Source organism: Chenopodium album, chromosome 4 (assembly GCF_948465745.1).
Source record: "Chenopodium album chromosome 4, dcCheAlbu1.1, whole genome shotgun sequence".
NCBI lineage: Eukaryota > Viridiplantae > Streptophyta > Magnoliopsida > Caryophyllales > Amaranthaceae > Chenopodium > Chenopodium album.
Genome location: NC_137837.1, coordinates 3,375,873 through 3,396,340, shown reverse-complemented (window position 1 = coordinate 3,396,340; position 20,468 = coordinate 3,375,873). Strand labels below are relative to the sequence as shown.

General features: G+C 31.6%; 2 protein-coding genes across 2 annotated transcripts; one reads left to right on the top strand and one right to left on the bottom strand.

Annotated features, from left to right (window-relative positions):
* The first annotated feature begins 6,341 nt into the window (after positions 1-6,341).
* LOC145628568 (putative protein phosphatase 2C 33) lies at positions 6,342-12,143 on the top strand. The gene is made up of 6 exons (XM_081680900.1): positions 6,342-6,876; positions 7,098-7,627; positions 8,727-9,113; positions 9,196-9,313; positions 11,110-11,333; positions 11,420-12,143. The coding sequence occupies exons 2-6, from the start codon at positions 7,376-7,378 to the stop codon at positions 11,840-11,842; spliced, it is 1,404 nt and encodes a 467-aa protein (XP_081537026.1). The 5' UTR covers positions 6,342-6,876; positions 7,098-7,375; the 3' UTR covers positions 11,843-12,143.
* Positions 12,144-12,286: 143 nt separating this feature from the next.
* Positions 12,287-18,481, bottom strand: LOC145628566 (serine carboxypeptidase-like 20). The gene is made up of 14 exons (XM_081680899.1): positions 18,059-18,481; positions 17,100-17,263; positions 16,856-16,932; positions 16,419-16,541; positions 16,160-16,262; positions 15,969-16,006; positions 15,499-15,603; positions 13,858-13,938; positions 13,512-13,763; positions 13,300-13,365; positions 13,055-13,173; positions 12,847-12,960; positions 12,670-12,715; positions 12,287-12,571 (listed from the first exon to the last, which is right to left on the bottom strand). The coding sequence occupies exons 1-14, from the start codon at positions 18,211-18,213 to the stop codon at positions 12,488-12,490; spliced, it is 1,527 nt and encodes a 508-aa protein (XP_081537025.1). The 5' UTR covers positions 18,214-18,481; the 3' UTR covers positions 12,287-12,487.
* Positions 18,482-20,468: the final 1,987 nt, after the last annotated feature.

The following is a 20,468-nucleotide window of genomic DNA, read 5'->3' as shown; positions in this document are numbered from 1 at the left end:
TGCATATATCTTTTTCTTTTTTAATTAAAAAACTAATAGTAAAATAAAATGCTATGAGATTTTTTTTGTTTATTATTGGCCAAATACTTGAAAGTACTATTCAAAAAAAAAAAAAAAAAAAAAAAAAACTTGAAAGTAGGGTTGTATGTAGGGGGTAAGGTAAGGGGATCCCTACCTCGAAGAGTCTAAGTAAATTAAAGTACCCTCAATTGGAAAGGTTATAACCCTATAAATATACTCGTAGGATCGATTTAAAAAAAAAAAAACTCTTACCAAGCCAAGTAGGTGAAGCTTCGTCTTGTAAAAAAAATGATTCTAATTTCTAAATTGCTATAAGAATACCTTTAATTTGTCTAATTAATTTCTCGATATTATATATCATTCGTACAACTTTGTTTTTATACTATTTACTTACTAGAGTAGTGTAGCTTAAACCATACTTTAATAATTGCAACTACTTCTTATATTCAAAATATTTATTATCAATATCGTCATGTACAATACAACACACCTTTAGAATGTTAATTAATGTTGAAACTCTAAATTATCAACGTACTATAATGTAAATAGGTAATTGAAAATTACATTTTCATGTAAGTACGTAAATTACATATGTTATGATAGCTATAAAATTGATATAAATTAACTATATGCATGCATCGAATTTGTAAACAGAGAACGTTATGATTATTATTTGTACTAATACCTAACCTTTTCAATTGAATTAAAATGATGATGGTGATTTGGTGATTATTATAAATTTATAATGAAAGAATATATAAAGAAATCAGGATTTTCACGTGGTAAGATTATTTAAAGGTTAAAAAAAAAATGAAATTTACTGTAATTATTTAATTTATAATCTCTCTCTCTCCTTCAAAGTCATAAGCCATGAAGTCTAAGGTTGAATAACAAGAAAAAGTACATCAAGCCAATTATATAAATGTAAAATATTATTGATCAAATTTTCAAAGATCACTTTGAGATCAAAAGACTCATGAAAATGATATTAATTATATAAATAATATGGAATTTTGACTATAATCATGTTACCTTACTTTGTTTATAATATAGCTTAATTAAAAAAGGTGAAGTGCAAGTCAATATCGAGTAGTCTAATACCATGACAAGGAGAAGAGAATAGAATAGCTTTTGTATTGCTTGATTATTATATTATTCATCAATAGGTTGATTATTTATACAAAACCTAAGCTCATAAGATAGGAAACAATCTTCCTAAAAGATATACGTCTAACCATAAACCCTAAAGATATATTCTCAAAATAATATCTTAACATAAATATCCTAATTAAATATATTATTCTTTTAAATGATATCTACGGAAAATATATCACACATATATTTTCCGATATCTCTAACAATAATACATTAATACAATACGTACTCTATCTTATTTGTTAATGCATGTTTAAGTATGAACAGCATCTTTAAGTTCTACCTTACGTTGCTTAACCTATCTTAAACAAACCGTGTTAATTAAATTCATTGTTATAATTGACACACTAGGATATTTGCAATTGTAACTATTTGGCTAATAAATGCTCCATATAATATACTACATCTGTTTTATAAAGTCTTAACATTTTCTATTAAAGTAAGAAAGTTTTGATCATATTTGGTGTTATTTTTTTTTTAAAAAATAATACTCCATAAAAGTTAAGGAAAAAATCCTAACCATACCTCAACCCTCATAGTTTTTTAATTTGGTATTTCGAATAGACACTTTGATAGCGAGGAAGTAAGGGTAAAGGATCTGATCTCCACCCTCAAAGTATTATTAGTGGGGATTGAATCTAGGGCTGATTAAATACATACATTAAAATGACAACACATTTTTAAAAAAGACAAATGCTAACGAACGCCCCAGGGGCGTTGGATAAGCTAGTTAAAAGTGAAAAGATTAAATTAAAATTAACATTAATTATACCGATCGACGTGTGATTTTGTCATGCTTTCCCAAATTAATACCACTTTATTTAAGATTATAAATGATTATCTAACGCCTCAGGGTGTTCGTTAGCAAGATTTTTTAAAAATACATTACAAAATCAAAGGCCAATATCAATTTTTTGGTGCTTATAAATGATAATCTTTCATATTTAAGCCTCTTATAAATGGAGTTGTATTTAGGAAAATTTGTCAATTACTACCGCAAGTTAATACTACTTTGTAAATTACTACCGCAAATTTAAAAAGTTGTGAATTACTACCGCAAAAAAATTTAAGATGTTGCGATTACTACCAAACCCCCATTAAACCCAACTATGACGTGATTATATCACTTTAACCCATGGTTAAAGCCCTTAACCATGACGTCATTATATCCCTAAACCATTTTCTTTTTTTGGGGGGCTGGTTAAAACCCTTAACCATGGTCAAACACGGGTTAAAGGGATATAATGACGTCATAGTTGAGTTTATTGGGGGTTTGGTAGTAATCGCAACATCTTAAAATTTTTTGCAGTAGTAATTCACAACTTTTTTAATTTGCGGTAGTAATTTACAAAATGGTATTAACTTGCGGTAGTAATTTACAAAATGGTATTAACTTGCGGTAGTAATTGGCAAATTATCCTTGTATTTATTACACTATTATCATTACTCCACAACTCATCCACATGTTTATGTAACCCCACATTGAATTAACAATGTATTTATTTATTTATTCATTAAAAAAGAAAGATCCAGATGTATTCCCACGTGGCATCTCATATCTTTTGCCCTATTTTTGAAGCTTAATAAGCAATTAATATACACAATTGAAATCCCTATTTTTATTACTCTTATTCAATAACCAAATGACATATATTGACCCATGAATCCATAACTATTAACAAAGTCTACGCATAATTAATAGCATCAGAGATTGTTGGGATCTGAATTTAATTTTTCAACCTCCTAATTGACCCAAGTGGTCTTGGGTCAAGTCCAACCATTCATCACACAAATTAGAATCTCTAGTAAACCAAGTTGCTTGGAATAATAAATCCCAGGATAAACTGTACGAAGGTGCGTTCTCTTAAACTTATTTTCACTTCATTTCAATTCAACTCAGAAACATATTTTACTAATTACTACTACATAATTAAAAGTGTGTCGACTTGCTTTAATTTTGTCATACAATTAGTTGTGCCTTGTACAGTATAATCAAGGTTAATAATTTGTTAATTTGCTAATGTGCAAGAGCATCAAATAAGCAAATTAAATGAAGGTTGTATCATATATGGGTGTTTTGATCAATGACTTAACCCCACTTAAAGGGCATTCATTGCCAGATTTGTCACATATTTTCTAGATGTGATCAACATCGGCCAAACTTGCTAGCCCGGCTTGAAAATAGCTAAGGCGGGTTTGGACAAGCCTAAAATCACATTTTTTAGTTACTCCCTTCATCCCTAAAATAGCTATATGGCTCTTTGAATTTTAATTTACAACGAACTGCAAGCCAAACAAATTGATACCATTAATGTGTTATACTAAAGTAGTGAAGGACTAAACTATAGTGCATTGACTAAACATGCACCCATTAAATTTCTGAATCACGTAGTCTTTTTAATTTTCATTTAAGAAAAATATATACTTAATTTACCACCTTAATTTCTGATATTTTAGCTTGCAAAGTTGCAATTCAAGCCTCATTTAATTAATTAAGCTCCTTTTACACAATTTATTTTACCAAAAATTATATTCCATGATTCTTGCTTCCCCCCCCCCCCCCCCCCCCCCCCCCCCCCCCCTCAAAGACACAAATAGCCATTACACCAAGTAGAATCTAACGCAAATGTGCATGCATGCATCAATTCAATGGTAGTAGGTAATTAGGTATTAGGAATGAAGACTATATTTATTCTAAAAAGTTCTTAACGTCACCTTTAAATTATATAATAAGTACTCCTGTAAACAAATTAATTTTGGGAAATTTCGTCAAGCTTTAAAATTATTTAGTATCATTTTATACGGATTATTAAAAATAAAATTAATAAATAATAATTAAAAAAAAAAAAAAGGTAAGAAGGAATTATCATATGCTTTAAAATTATATGGATAATAATGTATGTTTTTGCATTCATAAGATGACAAGCAATTGTTTTTTTTTTTTTTTGGGCGATTGGTCGGTTGGGATAGGAGAAACTAGAAAAAGTACACTTTATAAACTATATTTTCATAGTTTCATCTTCTATCATAAAAGTGAATAAATTAAAAGGCATATTACCCAATAATGGTGGTAGATTACTAGACTAGTAGACGTATTATGCATGGTTCAAATATAAAAGTTCGTGGTCCAATTTTTTTTAACAAAAATATCGATCACATGAATACATTTATGACGTGTATATGACATTTCATCCAATTACTCAACAACTCAATAATAATTTGGACAATTTCCTCAAAAAAACTAAATTAATTAATAAATTGGACTAGTATTATATTCAAAATAAAGTAAAAAGTGATCTTACTTTATGATGATAACATTTCTACTACTTGTAAATTTTTTATGCTATAAAATTAATTTATTTATAAAACCATTAATTTGAAAGATCTAACATTACATTGAATATAAAAAATCTTATACTTGTACTTGTATTATTCATGCTCTCTTTTAATTACCTTTTATATTGTTGTTTCATACAACCTTTTACGAGAAAGTCAATTTACTGATCGATCTCAGTTTTAATTAGTAATCGATTATGTATATTAAGCTGGTTGAAGGTTATATTAAGACTTTACACCAATTTATGTCATGCGTCCTTGTTTGCACAATCACACCTAATCATCACGATTTTTTGGGTCCAGATTTTACGAGCCAGGGTGCCGAGTAAAGAAGGAAATTCGCTCCTTCAAGCACCTTCATTTGATAAGATTTAGATCATAGACATCTGTAGATTTAGGTAAGTATTTTACCAAGTAAGTCAAACATTACTTACCAAGCACAACTTGATCTGGATCAAACCCCACTAAAGGCACGTTAAGGTGGCCTAGGAATTCCTTTAAATAACCCCCACTCTTGTGGCCTAGGAATTCCTTTAAATAACCCCCACTCCTAAAGTATCTAGCCAGCTAACCCAGATTTGGAGGACTTGTGAGAGGTTCCGGCTTGATAGGGCTATTCTCCTTAAATAAATAAATAAATACTTGATTATTGCTATACAAAATGAAGTTATGTATTGTAGTTATTAATTCATATATGTTAATACTTGCAAACTACCAATGAACTTTCCGAAATATGAGATGGATAGCGATATCACTAATCCACGAACTCGACCTCAAGGAAGTGAATATCTAATGAGATTTATGATGTTAAAATCACACAACATAGCTTAGCTAATTGTTGTATGTATAAAATGCATAATAAATTATTCAATATGTCAATTACATTAGCACATCTTAGCTGAGCTAATTGTTGATGGTGTTGCTAAATTAATTATGGTAACACTAGGAAGATTTATAATAATTTATCATATACTTGTGGACCCTCTAATAGTTTCATTTCTCTATTCATCTTGTCATTTTCCTTGGTTTAAATGTAGAGAAAAGTGTAACTTGAGGGAAATAAATAGAGTATCAAATTGTTTATCAAACTTGTATAGCAAAGTTATTTGCTAGAAATTCATGGTACATTATCAAATAGAATTATATGTTACTCTTATTTTACCAAATTGGCATTGCTTGGCAATAATTCTTGATATTATTTACATATCATTATTTGTAATTGTAACAAAAACTACAGTTGAATCTTCATATGTTTTAGTAGACTATCTTACATTAGTTACATGACTCATATGTATAAAGGCCGTTAGAAAAACAAGGGTAACATGTTTCTTTGAGGAAAAAAAAAGATGCAAAATGCTTCATAATTAGATAAGACGGTTAGATTTTACACGTCACAGTTCAAAGTAAAATGTTACAAACCATAGAACCTGAAATAAATCGTGTTGAAACCACTTTTTATACTTGGTAAGAATTTATCATGTTGTAACAAATTTTCAACTCATTCACACAATATAAACCTTACAAATTGAAATACACGTTTTTTCAGTTTTTCAGGTTCTTCCCGTTACAGCTCAATAATAAAATAATAATAATAATAAAAATCGTTACTAACCTTATTACTGTATTATTTTTCTCTCTACATATAATAATAATAATAATAAAAATCATAAAATTATTCATCAATTTTATTAATTTGATTTAACTCATTTTCCATCCACATACACTCTTATTACCAAAAAAAATATATTTATTGTTAAATAAGTTTTGGATAAATAAATATATTTTCTTAAAATGTTATATAAAAACATTTTCCATGGTGGTGAAAATAGAGAGATAGCAAAAAAAAAATATTTCTAGAGAGAGAAACCTCCTTTCTTCTTCCTCCTTCTTCCTTCTCTCTCTTTCTTCATATATTCTAATTTTGCCTTCTCTTCTGATCACTGTTTTTTGGGTTGTTGCGATTTTCTCTCTCCTCTAATCTCCACTTTTCATTGAATTTTCAGCAATTTTTTCTTCACCATTTTTATTATTTTCTTCGAATTACCAATTTTTGTTTTCTCCTTTTTCGTGCTCCATGAACTCTTGTTGATTTCGCTGCAAGTTCTGAGCTCTGAATTTTTTGTGCTGAAATTTCAATTAATTTTTTTAATCTCTCTCTTAAACATTAATTGATCCGTGTTTAAAGAGGTTTAATGAATTAATGCTTCATTGGGAGGTTTCATGATCATTAATTAAGTGGGATTAATTGTTAAGAGAGATTATCGGAAGTTAGGGTTTCGAATTTGATTCGAAGAATTGGTGAAGAAAATTCGTCGCTTTTTTGTGAAGAATTTGGTGAAATGGAATGGTGGCGCTTCTGAAAAAGTAGGTGCTTCACTCTAACATTTCAATTGGAAAAATAAAAAAAGTGAAATTGATTTTTAGTGATTTTTTAGATCTCTTACTTTATGCAATTTTTTGTGTCGTGGGAATAAAGGAAGAGAAATAAAGAGGGATTTTTTAATTTATTTTTATTCTTCTCTTTTGGTAGAAGTTTATGATTCTCTGATTATTGTTAATGTTATAATTGTTATTATTATTTTCAGGAATTTTGGAGTATAAATTCGTAATTCATTGGGTGTAAATGAAGAATCAAAGCATATGCTAAAGTTATAGTGGTTGATTTGATTGTATAGTTTGGTTTGTAATTGTTGGGGTTGAATTTGATTTGAATTCATAAATTCATAGTTTGGAATTTGATTAGAAAGTAAAAATAGAGGGTCATTTTGTAACAATAGCAGTGACGGATCCCTCAATTGAATATAGAGGGTGTGATTGTGTAGCTGGTCTGGAGTGCTTACTAAATATAATCAGGGCCCTGAGAATGGGGTCCTGCTTATCTGCGGAAAGCAGGAGCCCTCTCCCCGGTTCTCCGTCCGCGGGTTTAGGGGTTAGGAGGAAGAAGAATGCCAAGAAACGATTCGGGTCTCGGGGTAATTCCTTTGATCATAGGAAGGATGAGTACCTGTACAAGATCCCCGGCCGGTTGTTCTTTAATGGTTCCACCGAGGTTGCCTCTTTGTTTACTCAGCAGGGGAAGAAGGGGACCAACCAGGATGCTATGATTGTTTGGGAGGTGAGGTTTTTAATCCAATTTTGTTTATGTTTATGCATCTTTTTGTTTTGCTACAATTTGATGTTATGAGATGTTGATTGTGATTACTATTGATTAAGTGTTTCTGATTTCCTGTAATATTTGATTTTGATGGGTGAAAGTGAATTTATGCCTTTATGGATAAGTAGATTATGTACGTAGTAATGAAATTAGAAGTGGGATAATAATGTATGATTGGTTGTTTCGAAATCCGAGCTGTAGACATCTGGAATGACCATTTGTGTTTGGCTTCTTATAATTTGCTCATTAACTTTCATCACCTGGCATAATTAGCTCTTTGCTATGGCCCTCTCCAATGTTTTAAAACTAATTAATTTTTAGGCCTTGTTCTTGTTCAAATGGGTTTATTAAAATAAATTTATCATTATTCTTGTTGAAACATCACCTTCTCTATTTAAGCTTTATATTGTGTTTGAGTAATGATTTTATCATTATCTATAGTTTAGTATGCATTCCTTTTTGTATTCATTTGGTATTTTTTGTATTATCCTATAATTCCTTGTCCAAATTTGTTTTCTCAGCTAGTTTCATTCTTATCCAGTTTTTCCTCAATAATAGATAAGAAATAACTATATTCATCCTTATCCAACATGCATTTTGATATAGGTAATCTGCTATATACGTTTGCCACTGAAACTCTAATACATGATATTTCATTGTAGAGAATGATTATATCTGCTATATACGTTTGCCACTGAAACTCTAATACATGATATTTCATTGTAGAGAATGATTATTGGCGACTACTGCATATTAAGTAAAATTGACTTGTATGATTGGTAGTTTGACTGCGATGTGACATCCTGAATTGATTTGCATCTGACTAGATGTCTGGACCAACATTCTATTTTCTATTGTCTCTGTCTCCTTTGCACAGTCTTTCCAAGTGTATTTCAATTTCATCTTCTTCTATGTCATAATGTGAAAGGAGATTTTTTTTGAGATATTGTCTCTTTTCCTCTGGACTTAGAGCTCTTCTGTATCTGTTCGAGAATTGATTATGTTCCTGTAAAGTTAAAAACTACCTTTGCTTATTACTTAATATTATCCTTTTTTGCAGAACTTTTGCTCAAGAAATGATACTATTTTTTGTGGGGTTTTTGATGGCCATGGACCATATGGCCATATGGTTGCTAGGAAAGTAAGGGATTCCCTTCCTCAGAAGTTACATGCTCAGTGGGAAGTGAATGCAAAAAGTGAAGAAGTTCTCAGAGAGATCAGTCTTAACTCTAGCAGCATGAACTCAGAAGATACTTCATTTATATCTGCTGATGAAGATTCCAGGGTCTCTGTTGATCTTGAAGAAACAGAGAAAGACCCAGAAATTTACCAGATCCTGAAAGAATCATTTCTAAAAGCTTTCAGAATCATGGACCGGGAATTAAGAGTACACACAAGTGTTGATTGCTTTTGTAGTGGAACTACAGCAGTGACATTTATAAAGCAGGTTTGTGGACTAAATTTTATTTGATACTTGTAGGATTTTTTATATAAATAAGTTGCTTAAGTGAGCAATTGACCATGATTAGGGGCAAGACCTTGTTATTGGAAATGTTGGTGACTCGAGAGCGGTGCTAGGGACCAGAGATGTTGACAATACTCTAATTGCTGTGCAGTTGACTGTGGATCTTAAACCAAATCTGCCAGGTTTGTTTCTCCTTCATGGCTCATTTTTTTTAAAAATAATGCCTGCCTGTATGCTATGCCTATAATTTTGATTTAAGAAAGCATGCATCTCTATTCAGAAGCAGTAACATGTGCTCTTTCACTGCTGTTTGTTACTGTATATCTTAGCAACAAAACACATGCTTTATCAATTTAACGCTTGCATTGTTCATGATGTTCTTTAATCCTAAGAGATTCTTCAGTTGCTGGTATTTTGTTTGATATGGATCCATTTGAACTTTGCTACTGCTTTCTTTCACTATCTAGTCCATGAGATATGTGATAACTCTGATAAGTAATTTCTGTTGTTGAGGTTCTCTCCTGGTGGAACGGTGAACTGTCTCTCAAGATAAATGCTTTTTGATATGGTTTTTAATTTAATGTTTCGCTAGAAATGTTAATTTGTACCTTGATTTTGGCATTGTTTTCTGAATAGCTTAATGCTCTGTGGCACAGTTTCTTTTTTGTGTAACTTTGTTATCTTGAATGGATGCTATCACTTTCTAAATAGTGTAATTGTCTAGGATGTATGCTTTTGTTTTATCTCTGCCTCTCTTTTTATTGATGTAATACATGGGTTTTCAGCTTAGTAATGCTGTGAATTATTGAAATGGGTTGACTTTAGTGTTAATGCACATGTGGATGAGTTGATTTCATTGTAATAAACCATACGGAGTATAAATATTTTACAATATCTTCAACATAGTGAACATGGCTTTTACCTATGATGGATTTGGTTAGGCAGTTGTTGAGATAGTGTGGTGATTTTTTGTGGTCCAGAAACCAGAATAGTAATTCTTGCTGATTTATTTTTCTGCTTTCTCTTTGATGATGCCTATTTTTAATATTATCTACCCTTGAAATCATTCTTTTAGTTAAGTATTTGTTTTATATCAGTCACATTTTTATATAGCTATTTATTAGCTACAAATTATATTTGATCAACAAAATCCACCGTTGGAGCCACTGACACTTGTCAGTTAAAGTTTGTCATACGACACTTGGAGTTTTTAAGAATAAAACTGTGGAACCCAGTACGCAGTCTTAAGCTGTTATAGAACTTATAGAACTCAAACAATTTTTTGGTGTTTTGGCAAATACCTTAGTGTTTTCTGAGCTGATCGCAGTTCTCTATATGGTTGTACTACCCTGATGCTGACGCTTTGCTCCCCATTTAGAAGACAATTATAGTGTTTTTTCAGTGATGGTTTCGATGAACATGTCTAGTGGAGCGAGCTGCTTGTGTGCATTAGATGTTCTATTAACTATGCACCTGTTTAGGAATCGTTTTTTGAAAAAAAAAAATTGCCAAGAGAACTGGATAGAGAAGTCTAGGAGCTGCAGTTCCTCAAATCATCAGACCAATTAGGACCATGCATTTAATTAGTTTATTGCAAATCATTGATATTTGAATTTGAAAGTAGCTTGTATCTGTTATATTATTTGTACAGCTTTAAGCAGTATAGGGACTGCAAAGGAGCCTTCTTTATGCATTTTTGTGTAGGCCGGGTGATAATTTAGTTGCCATTTGCTTTATAATTTGGCAATAACAAAGAGGGAGAGGGGGGAGGAGCCTGTGTGATGTGGCTCCAATTTAAGATAGGATATGCATGTGTTTTGGACATTGCAGACGGCCAAACATGATTGTTTCCTAGTTTCTTTGGCTTTTGTCGTGGAAGTCTTTCACTATAGGCTTACTGTACCTTTGAAATTTAGCATATTGCAGCATTTCTTGAAGTTTTTGTTGTTCATCATGTTTTTATTTTTCTTCATTTCAGCGGAAGCAGAGAGAATTAAGAAATGTAGAGGTCGTGTATTTGCACTTCAAGATGAACCTGATGTTGCCCGGGTTTGGCTGCCAAACAATGATTCACCGGGCCTTGCCATGGCACGAGCATTTGGAGACTTCTGCCTAAAGGATTTTGGCCTTATAGCGGTGCCAGACATATCATATAGGCGCCTCACTGAGAAGGATGAATTCATTGTTTTGGCTACTGATGGGGTATGACTTGTGTTCAATACCAACCACTTTTCTTTTTTATTCCTTTGTCTCTAACCTTTTATACACCATATTGCAACTCCTGACAGATTTGGGATGTCCTCTCGAACAAAGAAGTGGTTGACATTGTAGCGGGAGCCCCTTCACGATCCACTGCTGCTAGAGCTCTGGTTGAAACAGCCGTCCGAGGATGGAAAATGAGATACCCGACTTCTAAGACAGATGATTGTGCTGTGGTTTGCCTTTTCCTTGACTCAAACACAGACAACATATCTTCTGCTTTTGCTTCCAAAGAGAAAGATCATCCAATTTCAGCAGAACCAGCTCAAGCTGGGGCTGATAAAGAGCATGCCAATGGGCCAACCACTGTTGATCAGCAAACTAGCAAGGTCGATGAAAAGGTTGCTACAGAGGATGACATGCTTTTGGATGACTATTCAGCTTTAGACGGTGTTACCCGGGTGAATACCCTGTTGAACCTGCCGAGGTTCACACCCGGGAAAGTAGGATAAGAAAACTTTGAGACGAAGGCTCTGAACGATGTAAGAGCAGGAGTGTCAGCTTGGCTGTAAACTTTTTATTTTTCTTCTCTTGCTCTTTGCTCATTTATTGTCGTCCTGTAATTTTCCATAGTTACTCAGTTACTATATCTATCTACAGAAGTTGTAATTTGAACAGGATAGACTTGCCCAGTTATATTAGGGTCCTGGGAAGTAATCCTCTATAGCTGTAGTCGGTTAGGCTTAAATTTTGTAAAATCGTTTTAAAAAAAAAATATTGTAATTTGTTGATTATAATTTGCCCCTTCTGATATACTGTACAACCTGGTTTGATGTTATTGTTGTTGCATATTGCAGCAAGCGATAAATGACTATATGGTATGTGATGAGTTTGTGTTCCGAAGAGTTTTCTTATTTCTCGTATTCATCTTAAATTTTCTAGTTTCGCCATTGTAATAGAGCAACACATAATTTTCATTCAAGTAAGAAATTTAAACTGTACCAACATTCTTTGGCACAATCTGCAGGATACATCTTTGTATTTATACAAAGTGAAGTTTTGCAGCTATATCATTGAAACACAAATCCTAAAATCTTTGTTTCTTTTCATATTTTTTTTTTCCCAAATTTGAATTCTATAGTTTTTGATGGTTTCCATCAAATAGGCTTTCCTTCCAACCAACGGCTAAAAAAATCTAATGCCTCCCTTGGCTTGTACTCTGGAACCGTGTGTCCTGCTCCCTGCACCATGCACAATTTGGACAGGAGATAAAATTTGTCACAAAAACGAAATTTGGATATGTAAAGGTGAGATTGTGCTCAAATAGATCGCGACTAACCTTGATGGTGATAAAGGTGAGATTGTGCTCGTATGCTTGTACATACCTGTAAACGATATACATACACGAAAGAAATGAACATAAATTCTAAAGAATCCAAATTTACTGCTGGAAAAATACATCAATCCGACTTCAAGTGATTGAAAACAAAGAAATACGTAGTATATGAAAATTTACCCTGCTACTTGATTATTAGACGTCCAAGGTCTCCATTCATCCAAAATTTGATACCCTAGTGAACTAGTCCATGCTTGTGTGCCGGTGTAAGGAACACACAAATCATGATCTCCACTGTAAAATGTAAAACAAATTAAAGTTATTAACCAATCTATAGCCTTTGATAATCCAAATCATAATTAAATCAAGAAGAACCCATCTCATTTACCTATATATTAGTGCTCTGTAACCTTGGGTAGTGAGGTTTCGGTGGTACTTAATCATGCTTCCAGCGTCATGATTAAACACTAATGACATACATAATGACCAAGAACCTATCTCATTTACCTATAAACACCATCATAAAATTTCATTATTAAGGTTAGTTGATTAGAAAAAAGTTGTAATCTAATAAATTGAAAATAAACTTTGTAAGAAAGACATTTTTTAACATCAACAAAATAACAATCATACCGATTTTGCATGGATCGCCTTCCTGACTGATTCATTGTTTAGCCAAGCAGCAGCAACTTCATCACTCTGCATAATAATTTTTTTCATCACATTATTACAAGTTGTACTGTCAAAGAGTTGCTCATTAAGTTTATAAGTTAGTATGTACTCGTAGTACAACCTACATAACATGTGTACAACATTAGATTCGTGACTAGAGAAAAGGGTCTTACAGTACAAGGAACAGAAACTCGACGATCAGTTTGTAAGGAGTTAAGCTCGGGCCATGAAGGAACAAGGCCATCTTTGACAAGCATTTGATAAGGCCAAGCACGACCGAACATTCTTTTCCTTACAGAATGTGGTTTGTCTGTCACACCTAGTTGTTTGAAGCTGTTAGGCAAGCTCAAATTCTGTGTTTGCTCATTTCCCGGGTTATGGTAGCATGGCTCGAGAATATCATATATATTTAAACCTTGTATAGCCTGCAAGTTAAACATTATTTCAATTGGAATGATTTTATTTGCAAATTGATTAATATAAATGTGTAGAAAAATACTTAATGTTACATAATTATACCTTATATAACTTGTCTCTGTAACCCTGGCACTCAGGAACGCCATCACTTTCTATGTCCAATCCACAACTGTTTGTAAACTCCTGAAATAATGCATAACATAAACCATTTTACTTGCATTATTAAAACGTTTTGATTTTTGCATCATTCTACTCTGTAATCTCATCGGATGTTACCATAGTGATATAATACCTCCGTTAAATGTTATGTGCAACAATTGGGTATTATTTGTGAGATATAAAATATTCCAAGGTTGCACATAACATTTAACTGGGGTAATATAATGCTACTCAAAGGAGACAAAAGTAGTTAAGTTAGTTACCATTTGACAATTTACTTTCCTCTTAATTTATTATGTTTGGGCCTGCTTAAGTCTTGGTCCAATTACTAGTGCAATGACAAAACATATCCTACCTTAACTTAACTTAACCAAGCTTATTTTACTAGCTTTACAAATTCTCTAAACCTCCTCTCTTTCGAAATGACATTAAAGACTCGATTGTTGTATAAATGTGAACGCCTCTAAAGTGTTTAACTCTCTTTTCTTTTATAAGCCTTCAAACTAATTTGAAAGGGTCGAGCTAAGATTATCCCCAATATACCCCTGGTAGATTTGAGCACACAAAATCCTATGCATGATGAGGCAACATCATCAGTAGGCAGTTCAGCAGTTTGTTAAATAGTACAATATGAAGTAAATGCATTTGACATCATATTAGTACTATTTTCTTTATATTTCTTTTTCTTGATAAATTGTAAAAATCTTAATTTTGTACCGACTAAAAGAGAAGTCAATTCCAAGATTTCATGCTTATCAACTAATTTTGGACTTTTATCTAACAACTTGGTAGTGGGCCTAAACCTCTCTGCAATTGAGGCCAATGTCATCAAAATAAAGCTTAAACTAATTCAGTTTTTTGAGGTCAGTGCGAAAGTGAAAGTTGTCAGCAATTTCTATAAGAATTTTTTGGGGGTTTGTAGCATTTCTGCTCTTGTGGGTCAATTCAGCACAATCAACCATTCTTTCATACTCTCTTTTTTAGATTTGTGTATCTCTTTTTTAACCTTTTTCTACCCCTTTATACATCCATCAACTTTGCATTATCGACACCCCAATATGGATAGGACACCCCCCGACCTTTCATATATAGGCGATAATAATGAAATCTCACTACAAATAGTCGAGTTTGACACTTGAAAACATATTCAAATCTGAATAGTACAGGTTAAATTGAAATAATTTTTACAAATTAATTAGTAACAAAAATCAATAATGATATTAAAAAAGTTAAATCGATTAATTCATAACTTGACACGACTTAAACCAACCTGAACCAAAAGCGATACTCGCATGTTTAATATTATTATATCTTTTGGCTTATCAATGATTATGGTCTACCAAATTTGACTGTCATTTTCAATAAGTCACTCAAGTTCGATCTAAGGGAGTACAAATTTGTCAAAACTACTCATATAACATGTCAACTTTAAAAGTCTTAACAAATTTAATCATACATCAAAACTATTCATATTAAAATGACATAGTTTTGACATGCAATTAAAGTTTAGCACCTAATTTTTCTAGCATGTACATGAGGGTGTGGTCGTGTGGGTTGTAAATATTAGGTACATTTTAGGCTTACCCTGTAAAGATCATCCGATATCAATGCCATCCCATGTGCAAATGGCAACAAAGCATTCCCATCATATTTTTGTTCTGCCGTTACCCCGTTTCCTACCACGTATCCCTGCATTTAAAAGCCGAATGAATTCACGTTGATGATGTAAATTGAACTAATACTGTGACAGTTAAATTTGAACAGATGATGTCGTAGTGCAAAATATAATAGGGCACTTCTCGGCCATGATTGTGAATTTGTGAATGAGATCAATGTCACCCACTTGGAAGTGGTGTAGTACAAAAATTAAGATATAGTTACATTCATAGTGTAAATTGAATATATCGTGACAACTGAATCTAGAAAACGGGTGTGTTATGAATTACTATATTGATTAGGCCACTTCTTGGTGATAATTATGATTGAGATTAATATCAACCACTTGGAATTGAAGTGGTGTTAGTCACATAATGATGATATGACAACTTTATTACCTTGAAATTGATAGTGGGATTAACTTTAGCTTTAAGCCCTGCAATAATTAAAGAGATAAAACTGAATCATATGCGGTAGAAATTGATAAAATAATAATGAGAAACTTCTTAATGATGATCAATGATAATAATTAGTACGACTAATCAACAAAGAAATAATTACTACTTGTATGATTGTTCATCATTTTTACCTTCTACTATTTCAGATGCAAGGGTTGGAACATAGATTCCACCGTATGATTCCCCAGCTACGTAAAAAGGATTTTTACTGAATTCCGGAAATTGCTCAAACCACTGAAATTAATCGTATAAATAAGGCATTAAGAATTAAGATCAATCATCAACGTGACAACTATTTCCAAACAACATACGTACAGCTAGCTAGTCAAGCTGATTATGTACTTTGTACTTATAAAAGTTACAAAGTTTATTTAAATATAATCACGTTACCTTTAAGAGAAAAGTATGAGTATCACGGGCTGTTTGTACGTCACCAGTTTGGTACTTGGTTTGATTTTCGGAATATGACAATCCAACTCCCGTAGGAGAATCCAAATAAATAATGCTTGCTACCTATTAAAAAAAATTATGACATAGCAATTAAACCATAAATTTAAATAAAGGTGCTAACGTTGGTTATTTAGTTTTAAATTCAATAAAAAAATATTGTCCTTCTAATAAAAGTATAAAATTAATAACTCTAGTTTATTTCCCATTATTTTTGATGCATTAGGTGTTTCGAATTTTCGATCCCTAGCTAATTAAGATCTCCTAACAATTTATTTAGGATTATATATATGAGTATTTAATTTCATCACATTTATACGAGAACATGCCTAGAATCAATAAAAATCATAGTATAGTATAGTATAGTTAATATTTAGTACCTTGGACCAACTATATGGATTGGGATGCAACAAAGGAAGGCTGTTCTTGGTTTTACCAGCTTGAAAATTAAATGGTCCTGCAAAAACAAAAATTCAGAACAGAAAATGACATTACTATTCCCTGCAAAAAAAAATCTATATATACAAAGTTACACCTCCTAGCTACTTTACATAATAAAATTACTACATACATACACACTTGTAGTAATAATGATAAAAAGGAACAGAGGGAGTAATAAATTACCGTGTTCATAAACAAACCCGTCAAAGCTCGAACACCCGGGACCACCATTTAACCATAATACAACAGCATCCTTGTCTGGATTTCTTTCTGATTCCACGAAATAATAGAATAGATTCTTTGGTGGTGATGTTTTATTATTTTGACGTCCGTCTAATGTGATGTACCTTAATTTGTATACAAGGAAACACAATTATGCTAACATCGATAGAAGTTGTCGATTTCGAGCTGTGCTCGAGTATAAATTATTACGTAGTAAGTTGTTTTGATGCAATTATATACATTATCTTCGATAAAAACTCATTTTAATTAAAGGAAAATGTTATACATACCTTTTAGGGCTACATATAAGCATTAAATTTACACTTGAAAATCGTAAAAAGTTCAGAAATCATAAAAATATAAACACTAATTACACTAATTTACGCGTGTTTTTGTCATGAATTTCTAATTTTATACAATTTCCAAAAGTGTATTTAATGCTTATATATATCCCTTAGTGATACAAAATAAAATTCGAAATTTAAATTAGGACAAAGAATGCGATAAGTTGGTGACTTAACCTCGACTAGTAAATTATTATTAAAAATTGAATTTGGAGTGTAACGAGTGTTTGATGCACACTTGTCTCCCCAAGAACATGTATTATTACTTATTATTAACCATTAATTAATTAAATAAATACAAGAGAGTAGGTAGTTACTGAAAAATTACGGTAGTTATGAAAATAAAAAAAAAACACTAAATTTTCGTATTGTAAACATTTTAAAATGTCACTAAAAATACATTGAATCATACAATTATGATTTAAATAACCCAATGATGAACTATATAATAAAACTTTTAAACTCTCAAAAGTTTTATATACGTCGATATTGATTATATCTCATATCTCTAACAGATGTACAACAAAACGAGAAAAATATGAAATCAAAAAAAGACATACATACACATACACATACCCTGAGTAATGCTTAGAAGGGAAAGTGGCAGAAAATCCAGGAAGTTGAGTAATGAGAGAATTAGGAGAAGCAGCTTCAGTAGTAATGATAAAATTACCATAATTAGAAAGTATGGTAATTAGAATAACCATGCAAAATAGTACAAGTATTTTCATGGCTTTTATTTCTAAGGAGAAACAATGTTAGAGAGAGAAAGAAAGTAGAGAGAGAGAGAAGTTCGACGAAAACGAGGAGTTTAAAGAAGAAGAGAAGCTAAAATACTTGGATTTTAAATGAGTTTGCATAAGATAGTGACAAAATGCGAAAGCCGAAAGGGTGTGATTGTATGAAGGTTTTTTGGATTAAAGTTGGCAAGAATTTAGTTTTTTGTTGATTAAATTAAAATTAAAATTATATTAAGAAATTAGGAGAATTTTTTTTTTATAAAAAAAGACTAAAACTGTCCATTTTATAGGGAGGAATATTCTAATGGAAAGCTGTGGAATGAGATAAAATGAATTTAAAATAAAATTTGAAAAAAAAAAAAAGAAAAGAAAAAAAATGAGGTAAAGTGCATGCAAAGCACACATTTCTTGACCCTTGATTTGTCTTTGCATACATTATTCGTCAAATAGTCATATGATTTTTTTTTCAATCCAACGGTTCAAATTCCGATTTTCTTTTCTAATTTCTCTCTTAAATTTTGTTTAATGTACTCTATATTATAAATATAAATATGTATATTGATTGATAAACCATTAACAAATTTTTAAAAAGAAGCATTATTAGCTCGTATTTGAATTAAGCTGAATAGAGTTGAAATTAGGAACTGAACTGAAATTAAGCCGAAGAGTACAGGCCCTAAGATTAACTAGGCGTAAGAGTAAAACATATGTGGACCACTGGACCAATATCATCTACTAGTAAATAAAATGATTGAGGAGCAAGTATTAATAGAATTAGAGAAGATTCCTCTTTTTTTCCTTGGGTTTCTGATTTCTCTCTTTTTCTTCCACTATTTATCACCAAGTACTCAGTAGAACCGAAAATATTTCTGATTCCAGGACCACCTCTTGTCCTTTGCATGGATGGTCAATACTCAATCATACTTGAAATTTGTAGGATTACTTCATTTCTCCACCTATTTTTTAATTGGATCATCAATTTTATTAATGATTTTTTTTTTTTATATGTATTCAATTAAGAAGAAACACTTTATGCTATAAAGAATCAAATGAACATGTATTCATCTAAACTTCAATATGGGTTATATATTTCTCGCCTACTTTACTCATATAAGATATGTTTATGTATAATAAGTTCAAATAAGTTTATATCAAAGATTAATATAGACTTTTCAAATACAATTTGCATTTAAAAGACTAATATAGACTATCTCGTAGTAATTTCATAAATCTCAATAAATCCTGATAATTGAAATTAGGTCAAAATCAAACACGTCCACAACAAATTCACAACGTGCTCCAAGGTGCATCTAGGATGCATAAATACATGTAACCGTTTGGTATATGTGAAATGTGAGACACACCTCTTAAAAGTATTAATTTCAAAGATTAAGGCCACATATTTTGTTTGAAAATCTGTAGGAACTTGTGCTAGTTAGTACATCTTGACCTTGATTTGGTTGGTTACTTCTTTGTTGACCGTACATATAGAATGAATTTTCTTTTTCTTGCAAGTTGGGGCAATCTCTCTTGAAACAAGAACCACAACATTTTCAATGAGTTTTTAGGTTTGTCTTTCTCGACTTGCTTCTCCTTGTTATTGGAACATTTTCGTACGTGATATTTAAGGCGACTTTGCTTTGAATTTGTTTGTCTCACTTGTGACTTATATTACCTTCGTTCTTCCGTGACATAGGCCGAAACATCAGTTCTTTATTTGCATTAGGTAGCTAAGCTAATTACTCGACCGATATTTCTTAATACCGTATTTGTTTAGCTAGTTAGTCGACCGATATTTCTTAATACTGTATCATATATCTTAAAAAAAAAAATACTCTTTCTGTTTCATAATGATGTTATGAAATCTTGATCCTATTCATTATATAGATGAGAGAATCTTCAATTTAAGCCTATCATCGGCCACATAAAAAAGCCCGTGATAACCTTGAGTCCAGGACGAGAAGCAATTTTGTAATCAGCTAGATTGACAGTTAAGACTTAAGAGGAAGAGTAGATAGATCCAGCTACCTGAAAAATTATTTATTATGACAAATATTGGTGGCCATTGAAAAAAATACAGTAATTAACTAGAAAAATAATTTTTTTTTTTAAAAAAAAGCTATGTAAAACTTATGCATGTAAGACTTAATTTAAATTTTCAACAAAATCATTAAATATTTGAAAGCAAGTATCTATTACATAGTATTAGAAAATTCTAGTACGTATAGACTTGGGTAGAGTTGTCA

Bases quoted from the DNA above. Each gene is read 5' to 3' on its own strand.
- LOC145628568 (XM_081680900.1), top strand. From the start codon at position 7,376: ATGGGGTCCTGCTTATCTGCGGAAAGCAGGAGCCCTCTCCCCGGTTCT. The intron at 7,628-8,726 runs GTGAGGTTTTTA...CCTTTTTTGCAG, and splicing joins ATGCTATGATTGTTTGGGAG to AACTTTTGCTCAAGAAATGA. The intron at 9,314-11,109 runs GTTTGTTTCTCC...TCTTCATTTCAG, and splicing joins TCTTAAACCAAATCTGCCAG to CGGAAGCAGAGAGAATTAAG.
- LOC145628566 (XM_081680899.1), bottom strand. From the start codon at position 18,213: ATGAAAATACTTGTACTATTTTGCATGGTTATTCTAATTACCATACTT. The intron at 16,007-16,159 runs GTAAAAATGATG...TAATTATTGCAG, and splicing joins TGCATCTGAAATAGTAGAAG to GGCTTAAAGCTAAAGTTAAT. The intron at 12,961-13,054 runs GTAAATGAGATG...TACATTTTACAG, and splicing joins TACAGAGCACTAATATATAG to TGGAGATCATGATTTGTGTG.